Below are 11,250 nucleotides of genomic sequence, written 5' to 3'. Positions count from 1 at the left end.
GCATGCAATTGCATAACGCATTAACGCCTACCCATATATCCTACCCTTTTTAACCCCTGCTGCTCCAGTTAACATTTTTAATTGAAAATAAACAAACTTGAAGAGAGGGCAAGTGGCAATAGTCTATATAATGGTAAAAACATTGTCATGATATACACAACCAATCCAGAATTCGAGATATGTCATCTAAATTAAGAGCTTGGTTCAAAATAACTAGCAGCTCACCACAAGGTTAATTACAGTCTATGACAGTGATCATAAATTCCAGTGCCAAATTTCATGTACACGTAGTATATCATTTTGAGCATCTCTTGCCTTATACAGGCTTAAACTTCTTATGGCTCTATCAACATTTGAAACCCCGACAAGCAATAACCCACAGAATTATAATTAAGATAAGGATTCCTCCTCCCACCATCAGCTTCATTTGGAGATTCTGCAGCCACATCTTCCTTCTCAGCTGCCTGCCCTGCCTCTGGAAGCTGTCAGCCTAAATTTGAATGGAAAATACAATAACATCAGCAAGATTACTTGAGAATTCAGCCAAGTTGATTCAAACACTAATGTTTCTTTTGGATAAACAAAGGATTTATTAAGAAAGGAGAGATACAAATGCTTGATTAGGATAATAATAATAATACATACCTGGAACTGCAAGTTTTCCGTTTTGTCCACCAACAGTTCAATCTTCTCCCCACGATCCAAAACCTTTAAAACAGCAAGTACAGATGTTGTTTAGAAGTGCTTAATATTGAGCAACAACGTGGCTTTTTGAAAAAAGTTGAAATGTTTAAGCAGTCTCTTGTTCTAGTTTTGATCTACCAGTTCTGTGACAGTATACATGTGATGAAAATCTTCTCTTCTCCCTCAATTCTATGTGGGTCAAATTCTATAGCGGTATAACCTTTCTTAATATTAATTCACCAAACCTACTTAACTAAGGGCGCCAACATCCTTTTTATTGGTCTAATTGTCACAATCGCTGAGCTTATGCTTTTATAAATACATATTGAGTTGCCAAAAGGGTGATTATTGAATTACAACCTTTGAAGGACATACTAATATGCTATGAAATCAAACCCAAGCAATCTCATGAAGCTACCATGGCCTAAAAGGAACATTTTCATCTAATACTGAATCCAGAACCTCTCTTCTTGTTAAATACTAACAAGAGAAGTTCCTGTCAGAGAGATAAAGGCACAGTTCTAAATATAGCTAGAGGACCTTATAACCCACAATGGCAGGTACACAGTATAATGTCTCTCTCTCCCCCCAACATAATGGTCCAGTGTAGGAGAGGATCTTTGAGTATGCGCAAAAATTTAAAATTGAGATGATATGCAACCATTTCTTGTATGAGCAATGAGCCATGTCATTTTTACTAGCCAGATAGGTACAATCTCTGATGCATCTACAGAAACTAATATTTTGTTTTTTCATGTCTAGAAAAGCTTCTAAATATCTTGGTTCAATTAACAGAAGCTGCCTGTCTTCATCTACTCACCCCTCAGGTGGCTCAATCCACTTACTGGCCTAAATCCAAAATATAAAAGTATGCATCTTTTTATTATTGAACATAATGTTAATCTTTACTCCCCCTTTTCAACTGCATTTTAAGGTTAATGCAGAGAGATTAAGAAACATAACTAATATCCTTAAGTATATGGAAATTATTTGTAATTTCCAAACATGTCTTTTATCTCCTCTATTAGCAGGACAAATAAATAGGTAGTAGTTGGATGATAAAAAAGCAACACACATAAGATAATAAAAAAGCTTATTAAGTCAGAAAGAAACTGGATAATGTGTAGCCTTTTAGTAATTATGTACATTGTAAATAACTAATAAACTGAGTTTATTATTATAAATAACTTCATACACAAAATTGTATATTTACTATTAAAAATATGTTAAGATTCCATAATTTTAATTAGTGTAACATTATTAAATAGATGTGGGGCCTAACATATGCTCATTGGCCTTGCCCTTTAGCCAGTTCTGAAAAATGTTTATTACCATCCTAATATACTCATTAGGAATGAGGATTCGAAATGTCAAACATTGATCAATCAAAGAGAGATTCAACAAACTGTTTATTCGCACTGACTCCTGAGATTACAAAATCATGGTGAATAGTTTTAAAAAGGGTATTAAAAGGGTGAGGCACTGCAATATCAATTGACATTAAGAAAATCTGCTAGGTTCAAGTTGAGAAGCATGCCACCTAACACAATTGAAATTGTGTGATTTGTGTGAGAGAAAGAGATTAGAAATAAACAGAACAAACATTGCAATAATGTATCTAGGCTATATCATATCTTCTATTTCAAAGAGTTTCTCATATGCCCGTATCTATGTCATGTTGTAACCGTATTAGTATTAAGTAATAATGGGCTTTAAATTTTTATGAGTCCCACTAGGAAGCCACATTAAAATTCACTGTTTGAAACAGCATTGCAATACTAATGGTATCATCTTTCCACCATTCCCCTTCCCAAAAATTTAAATCACTTCCAAGCAAAATTGCACAAACAATAGAACAGCACATCCAGAGATAAATTCTAGGATCCAGAGCTAAAAACATTTGGTAGCAACTAGCAGCCAAAAGAGTTTGCATGTAATTAGGCTTAGTATCATATACCTTCTCAATATTGTCCATCATTATCCCCTTGACCTCAGTTATTTGAGCCTTCAATTTTGATAGTTTACTCATTTCTTCTGGATGGTTCATGCAATACTGCATATGCTCCTTGAGTGCTGGTCTGCATAACCAGATCAAAAAATTCAAAACACTAAAAACAAAAGTAAAAAGAAGTAAACGAATATTTAAAAAGGATAAAGTAACAACAGACCCAAATTCTCTATCAAGATTATATGCTATGCTAAATCTGTCCTCAAACAAATCGTCATCGTCATCATCATCGGCGAGTGGATGGGCACCTTCATTCTTAATGCTAGCACCATAGCGCTTCATAAAGTCATCCTTCACCCGTTCAAGAAATACAAAAGGAACACTCCTACCAGCCGATTCATCAGCAACAACAAGGAAAACTGCAAGATGGAGAAAAAAGCTTTCAGACATTGGCATATATATTAACAGCCAAATCAGCAGAGCAGGCAATGCATAAATAAAATCTCAAGCAAGAAGAATCAATACCAAATCCAGTGTCTAGGAGGAAATTAAAGGTGTGACCATCACAGGAATATGTGTATTTGCTGCTATTTGAAGGCAGTTTCTGCAGGCACTGAACAGCAATGGTACTGAAATTCCCCGTATATTGCGTGTGCTCTGCTAAAACAACAGTTCCTTTGGCAACAAAGCTATATATTAAACCCCTCTGACTCATCTCCAATTTCCAACAAGCTCCACCACCAGAAGGTACAAACAATCACACCAACACCTGAATCGCACAACAATCAATCCAAGATGTAAATAACAAAAATTGATCACAAAAGAAAAGCCTTGTAGTTTAATTGCAACTTGCAAGTACTGACCTAATAGGCCCTAAATGCTAAATCTAATCGAATTCAGAATGTAAACCTAATATGATTCAATTCAAGCAATGATGATCGCAAGAAAAATCTCATTCATAGTTTTTTAATGTAGAAAAAGGGGAAGGGGGTTGCATCAGTGCATGCACACTTTGAATTTGTCAAAATCTAGAGTCAAACTCAAGAACCCAGTTCGTTTCCGATCCTTAATTTTATGGGAAAGTAGGAAAGAGAAAGGCTTGCGCAAATATAGAGTGGGAGACCTAACCTCGTGATCTAATCGAGAAATTTACGAATCTGAATGAAAATTGACTGTTAGAGGGAAAATTGGCCTAGCCCGAGTGGAATAACAAGATGAAGGGTCTCTTCTCTTCTTTGTGTTCTGATGATGTGATTGTGAAGATGATCCAACGAAGACTGAAAGACACAACGGCAGCGCTTTTTATCAGTTTCTTCAAGCAACGTGGTATAGCTGCTGCTGCTGCGCTTCCTCAAAAAAAAATTTCCCTTTCCTTTGCGTGTATATTAAGATAAGAAAGAATAACTGACTTACACCCACGAACACGATTATTTGGATGAAATTAGAAGAAATTTGACTGTTTGAAATAGAAATTATTAAGCTACAATATACACATCTAAATTCAAGAGAATGATTTTTTTACTAAAAATAAAATCAAGAGAATGAATTAAACTTGTTTTAAATTAAGTTAATTACTCTGGGGTGCGGGTCCCCATACTTTTATAAAATATTCAATTATGTTCCTTAAGTTTTTTTTTTCTTTTAATTGAGTCCTAAATTTTTGTTTATTTTTTAATTGAGTTTTCTTATCTAATGATTGTTATAAAAAATTAATAGCATATACCTAATTAGAGGTATAGATAACGAATTGATATTTTTGGAGTGTATTATAAGTAAAATTTTAACCTTTTGCCGTATCAAATAATTGTGAATAAATATTTGAGTTGAATTAACCAAAAAAGTTGAAACTTTACAAATATTTGTGCATATAACAAATTCTAAAGGCACCAGTTTTGTGTCTTCACCTCTCATGAGATCTTTGCGGTTAATTTTTCATACAAATGTTAGATGAGAGATGTAATTAAAAAAAATTCAGTAACTTAATTAAGAAAAAAAAGTTTCAAAGACTAAAAATTTGATAAAAGTATAATTACCTCCAGTTAAATTAATCAGAAAGTTTCTGAACACGTATAGATTTGAAAAATTCTTAGATTGTGTTTGGTACTCTACAAGGTTTGGAAAAAAATATTCTTAGGCATTGCTGATTTTTCCTAACCAAGAATCAAATATTTTAATCAATATTTGGCAAATTCTTTAACAAAAAATTTCCATGAGAATGTTTATATTTTCCTTATTTATTTTAACCAATAATCAAATATTTTAATCATTATTTACCACCATTATTAAAATAAGTATTTTATGTGGGATAGATAAATAGAAAGGATTCTTGTGTTCACATCATGAATAGTTGTCACTTGACAAAACATTTGCTCTGCAGGCTGCAGCATATTTTATCCATCTTATCTTTGCATATGCTCCCAATAACATTTTTTGCTCCACAATCAATATTAACTTTTGTCTCTCTATGATAAGAATGAAGTTTGAATATCTCATACAAATCATCTAAATATTCTAATACTAAGTCGATCTTATTGGATCATAAATATTAACTTATATTCCTTATTATATGCTTCCAAACTCAATAACAATAATAAAAACTTAATACATTATAAGACATGTTATTATAAAATTTTAGTTTAGTTTAGATTAATTTTTAAATTTGAATCTAAAAACCAATCCAATTTAATTGTCTTCTATATTTTTTTATTTTTAAATGGCGACTATTTCAAATTTAATAACATCAAATCGATTTTAATAACCTTGTAAAACGACAGTAGTAGGGTTAAAGTTGGCCTCACCTACCAGTTAACATCCTCAATTCAGATTAAAATTAGTACCAATAATATTGTTCTATGGAGTGTGCATTTAAGGAAGAAAGTTATAAGCAGAACACTTTCCACATATTTTTACATTATAGCCATGGATCGCTACAAGCTGTTTCACAATGCACACAAGTCATTACGCGGCAAATCCACTTATTTATAACATTCTACTAATTAAGTGATAAGTGACAAAACTTCCATAACTCCCACTATGGCCCATTGCTTGGTTCATCAATACTTGTTCCTGTACCAATACACGCCCTTCTCGGATGTTCCTTCATCTGGCTCCACATAGAGGCACTCTCTTGCTTCTCTCCACAGTGCCTTGTAAAATGGTGTGTCATCAAATCGGTAGTACTCACCCAATATTGGCTTCATTGCATTGGTTGCCTCCGTTGCATGGTAATGTGGCATTGTAGAGAAAAGATGGTGAGCCACATGAGTATCAGTTATGTGGTGAAACACCTTGTTCAGAATCCCATAATCTCTGTCCATAGTTGCCAAAGCACCCCTCAGCCAATCCCATTCTGATGAATCATAGTGAGGCAAGGCATAGTGTGTGTGCTGCAGATATGTGATGGTCACAAGAAAACCGTTCACAATGAGCAATGGCACCCCATAAACACATAGCAGCCAAACCAACCCTTTCATAGTTGCAACACGGTAGAGCAAGTAAGTCACAGAAAACAAAGCAACATCAGAGACATAGATCAGAAGCCTCTCACGGTTTGAATATATAGGAGCATAAGGGTGGTAGTGGCTAGCAAAACCATCATAGGGTCTGCCAGAGACATTGAAGGCTAAATACAAAGGCCACCCTATTGTGAGTGTGATGAGAAGAGAAGCAGCCCTTCCTAGAGGGTTGTTCAGGTACTTGGTGTACCATGCAACTTTGGATTTTGGTTTTGGGACAAACACTTCATCACGGTCAAGGGAACCCGTGTTGGAGTGGTGGCGGCGATGGCTTATTTTCCATGAGAAATAAGGGACTAAAAGTGCTGAGTGAACGGTCAAACCCACAACATCATCAACCCATGGGTACTTGCTGAAGGCATGGTGACCACACTCGTGAGCAATCACCCACACGCCAGTAAGAATGCAACCTTGGAGAACCCAATAGATTGGCCATGCAATGAGGGAAAAGGGGTGAGGGAGGAGGTGGAAGTAGGTGGTGGCAATGTAGAAAATGAAAGCCAATGAAAGGTCATAAACAACATAGGACAATGAAGTGAGGAGGGAACGCTGAAAGCAGTGCGGTGGAATGGCTTTCTTGAGTTGGCCAACAGTGAATGGTGGCTTTGTGTTTGGAACCCTTGAGAGAGGCTTCTTCTGCTGAATTTCAACTTTGGCCACACGGCCTCCACCTCCCATTATTGTTTCCTTTGCTAGACCCTGTGTCAAAGTATAAAGAAGTTCAGTTCAGTTGTTGTTGCTGAATGTCTAATACTAGTATGTACCAAGAGAACTACAATTTTCAACCAGGAAGTGAAAAATATGAGAAGTACAAAATGAATGGAGGGAAGTGACAGATTAGAGAGAGTGAAATCATGACCATAAAACAAAAAGTAACCAGCACAAAATGTTGTGATCGTTCTCTACTGTGGTATTACAGCCAATTGTTTATCAATAGAGAGAAGTGCTGATAATTGTAGGTGCCTATACCATAAGCCTTCAAGAAATCTAGAAATGGAAAAAAAATATAAATGCACGATTCAATTTGGAGAGTTTTCCTCAATAAATGATGAATCCCACATGAAATATCCTGGGGTGCAGGCACAATTTAATTTAGCATCATACCATGCCTAGTGGCTTGTAGTATCATTTCCCCCCCTTCATTTGACAAGAGTGCATCTTGTAATATTCGATGCAGTTTTATACTCTCTCGGGAGTTTAAAAGGGACAGCGGGGCTATCAATACAAGAAAATATGATTAGGAAAGAATAAGTCATCAAATTTCTAGTCAATTATCTCTATATGATGCTACGTAGTTAAATTTCATTGATTTTTTTAATTAAAAAACTCAATTACATGTCATAAAGAGTACACGTAATGGTCCAGACCATATAAATGATATAATAATTTGATGGTATCAATATACATATGGAAACAAACAAGGACGACGGCGTAGCACATTGCAATATGGAAACCAGGGGTTGTGTCACAGACTCGCATGCAATAGGTGTAAGGCCATGACTTTGAGGTCCACTGGTTTAGTATACGTGTGAGGCTTGTATGCAGAACAACTACTAAATATCTGTGTGAGGCTAACATGCAAAACCAAACACAGCGACAAAAAGGCACAAAACAGGGTCCTGTGTAATTATGACAGGTCAATTTACAAGTATTGCCTCTTAATTTATCCTTCAATTTAAAATGAATTCTACCAGAAAAACAATAAGAGTCAGTGAATAAGTTAATTACATGAATAGGCAATAGTTCAAAGTTCAAACTATATTATATTGTTTTATTAATTTCAAAGCAATGAAGATTAAGTAAAAGAAAAAATGAAAACAATGCAAAAAATAGATATACAGTACCATTGTAGCAGCTACAGGGAAAGCCAACGCTGAAACATTACAATTTACACACAAATAAATTCAAGCAGAACAGCTATGGTGCTTAGTATTACATGCATACACTTCTCAGTGATCTTATAATCCATGAAAGACTAAAATACCTGAGGTAAAAAGAACAAGAGAAAGGGACAAAAAAAGCGAATCAACCTTGTGGTAAAACTTCGACAAAATAAATATATATATATATATATATATATGTGTGTGTGTGTGTGTGATTTGTCATTTTTCTCCCATAACTAGTGATTGAAGGCAGAATAAAAAATATTAATAAAGGAGGAAAAAGAAGACAATATTGCCTACAGACTAATCAATGTTTTAAAGTGATATTCCTACTCCTACATGACAATCTAATTGTCACGATCAAAATATGACATACTTCGAACAAAATAAGAAATATATATGATAAAATAAAAATAGAATAAAATAATAACTTAACGACGACGTTGTTACCAAGAAAGAAATTCGATGGCAGAGGAATCTTCAGAGATTCTAGAGCATATATAGTTAAAGAGAAAAAGAAAAAATGGACGGCTGTTTATCAAATTGCCAGTATAAGACAGCATTTGTATTTGATCATGGACACGTACGTAATCTTGTTTACATATGGTGTGAAAATTCAAATACAACATATAAAGAGAAGAATGCAATTTGGTGAGCACACACAAAGGCAGCATGCAGCTAAAAACAAGTGTTAATAAACTTAAAATTGCACCCTAAATTTTGGGATGTATGTAGGTGGAAAGAAGAGAAACAGAAAATAAAATCATCGATGTTAAAAATAGTATAATGAGAAAGGAAGAGAAAGTAAGTACGCATTATAATTATTTTTATAACATATATAGAGTCAAAAGTGTGGATTAAATTAGAAGTACCTACCTAGAGTGTGTAAGATTTTAATTTATTTTATTTATTTCCCGGAAAACACTTTCAATTTCAACAGAGAAAAAAAAAGGAGAAGTGCTTCTCCACTCACTCTCCTCTTATATGGTATACTTATATACTATCTGTTTCTTCTACACCTTAGTTAGGACGCGTTTGGTTGGCGTCACTTGGGGCTGAGTCACACCGAGGCCTTGGAACTTTGGCAAATTTGGTTTCCACCTGTGATCAGTGTGATGTCTGCTTGAGACAAGTGGAGAATCAGATCAGCTGCATCTTTTGTACGACGTGTTTTAACGTGCCAAAGGATTTTCGACCATATGATAAGTTTATTTCGAGATTAGTGTAAGACTGCTTTGAGAGTAAGCTCACCATATTAAATTAAAAAACAATACTTTTTTCTTTCTCTCTTTTTCGGTGTTTCAGAAATTGAAGAAACAGTTTTTTTTTTTAAACAATACTGCATAGAAAAAATATTAATTATGAGAGAAAATATTCATATTTAAAACAGTTTTTTTTAACATGGTGCCATTTTTCATGGTCATACATTCATGTATTTTAAAAAAAAGTATTAGATTATTATTTTTTGCAATAATAAGATTTTAAATATATGTATTAAAATGAAAATTCATACAATCGTTAGTTATATAAGGGATCTAACTCAATTGATTGGTTAGGATATGTGAGTGTTGTAAACTTCTTGATATTTATTTTTAATTCTTACAAATAAAAAAAATACAATTGTGGAATATATTATAAACATTGAATCTAATATTTAATAGTATTATTTGGAATTAAGAAAATATCCAACATTATTATGTTAGTAAGAATTGAATTAAATTTGAAATTTCATGTAAAATTTTAGATAAAGGTGTTCACAGATTGAATTAGATTGAAATGATTTTTAAGAAAAAATTATTGGATTTAATTATTTGAGTTTTCTCAATTTATTGTACAATCTAAATAAATTGGGAGATTCATATGGTAACTAAAAAAACACGAAGTTGAAGATTGTGCATGAAGCAATTCAGAGAGCTGACTTCAATCACATTGAGGAGCAAATAAACTCAAGGTTAGCTTCTTGGAACTTGGAAGAGTCGTCTACTAAATAAATTGGGAGGTGTGGCAAATGCAATTTTGTCCACAGTTCCTTATTATGGGGTGCAAATTGTTTGGTACCCCCAATATGTTTGTGACTATATTGACAACAGTAATAAGAGGTTTATGTAGAAGGAACATCAGGACAAAGGGATATTCAATATGGTTAGTTGGAAAGGAGAAGGGGCTTTAGAGAAGAAGGGAGTGAGCAGGGGAGAGAGAACTGAGGGAAGGAAAAGGTTAGGGTAATTTAGGATTTTTGCAATTTTTCAAAAATGTGGGGGGTGAACTTAAGTATAATAAATGTGGGAATAAGAAAAGCCCAAGCAGACAAGCCTAGCCCAATCATGCGAAAAGCACAGAAAGCAACAGCAAGCTGGGCTGCTACCGCCTTAGGCCTTTACACAGCTTACTCTTAATGGGCACTACAAGTTAGCATATGCATTGCATTTTGCCAACCCACTCCAAACGAATGAACAACGGCAAAGCATTGGAAATTGAATATGCATTTTAAAAGAAGAGTTAAAAGTTAAAAATTGAATAGAACGTACTGTACAGTATAGGTTCAACTATTATTACTATTGTACAATAAGTATATTTTAAATAGGAAAAGGCCAATAAAAAATTATTGACTTTTTTTCAGAGAGAAAAAAACAAAAAAAAAACAATTTTGACTTGGGGTTGCTTGATAACAAATTTAGTCTAAACCACAATAGCAACAGGCTAACTTACAGTATGATAACGTTTAATAAAAAAAAAAGATCGATGTTTTAATTATTTTATAACTTATTTATGTACTTTATTATTATTATTATTATTATTATTAATTTTTCAATGAACATCTGTGAGTTTATATTTGATCTTTTCAAATGCACATTTCACTGTCAAACGAAGGATGAAGTTGTAAAACTTATCTTCCAACATAATGTTTTTTTTTTTAAATGGTATTGATAAGAAATCTTTGTGCAACATCATAACAACACATGAGTTGAATATTCAACTCACAACACAATTTATTCTATACTTAAAGATTAATCAATAAAATCAACATATAATACTTATAATATTTGGACAAAATCAACATTTGAATATAATAATACCTAGTCAAAATTAACAATTTAATATAATAAAATAATTTTATATTAGTTGAGAAATACAAATTGTTATTATTTCTGTCAATAATAATAAAAAATTATAAGATACAATAACATGTTGAGAAAGCAAAATAAAATAACAGTTGTAT

General features: G+C 33.4%; 2 protein-coding genes across 6 annotated transcripts; both read right to left on the bottom strand.

Annotated features, from left to right (window-relative positions):
- Positions 1-110: 110 nt before the first annotated feature.
- Positions 111-4,035, bottom strand: LOC114403652 (vesicle-associated membrane protein 727-like). Of its 2 annotated transcripts, none has more exons than XM_028366752.1 (6): positions 3,830-4,035; positions 3,158-3,401; positions 2,853-3,051; positions 2,642-2,762; positions 646-708; positions 111-490 (listed from the first exon to the last, which is right to left on the bottom strand). In XM_028366752.1, the coding sequence occupies exons 2-6, from the start codon at positions 3,345-3,347 to the stop codon at positions 347-349; spliced, it is 717 nt and encodes a 238-aa protein (XP_028222553.1). In that variant the 5' UTR covers positions 3,348-3,401; positions 3,830-4,035; the 3' UTR covers positions 111-346. The 2 variants fall into 2 exon arrangements, with proteins under 2 accessions (XP_028222553.1, XP_028222552.1); XM_028366751.1 differs by having other exon boundaries at positions 3,761-4,034.
- A 1,444-nt stretch (positions 4,036-5,479) lies between these two features.
- Positions 5,480-8,996, bottom strand: LOC114401640 (omega-6 fatty acid desaturase, endoplasmic reticulum isozyme 1-like). 4 transcript variants are annotated; one of them, XM_028364210.1, is made up of 4 exons: positions 8,907-8,991; positions 7,252-7,362; positions 7,007-7,134; positions 5,480-6,846 (listed from the first exon to the last, which is right to left on the bottom strand). In XM_028364210.1, the coding sequence occupies exons 3-4, from the start codon at positions 7,007-7,009 to the stop codon at positions 5,686-5,688; spliced, it is 1,164 nt and encodes a 387-aa protein (XP_028220011.1). In that variant the 5' UTR covers positions 7,010-7,134; positions 7,252-7,362; positions 8,907-8,991; the 3' UTR covers positions 5,480-5,685. The 4 variants fall into 4 exon arrangements, with proteins under 4 accessions (XP_028220011.1, XP_028220010.1, XP_028220013.1 ...); XM_028364209.1 differs by lacking the exon at positions 7,007-7,134 and having other exon boundaries at positions 8,907-8,990; XM_028364212.1 differs by lacking the exons at positions 7,007-7,134; positions 7,252-7,362 and having other exon boundaries at positions 8,907-8,996.
- Between the last annotated feature and the right edge of the window lie 2,254 nt (positions 8,997-11,250).

Source organism: Glycine soja, chromosome 20, assembly GCF_004193775.1.
Source record: "Glycine soja cultivar W05 chromosome 20, ASM419377v2, whole genome shotgun sequence".
NCBI lineage: Eukaryota > Viridiplantae > Streptophyta > Magnoliopsida > Fabales > Fabaceae > Glycine > Glycine soja.
Note: the sequence above shows the minus strand (reverse complement) of the source record. Positions and strands in the feature narration are given on the sequence as shown.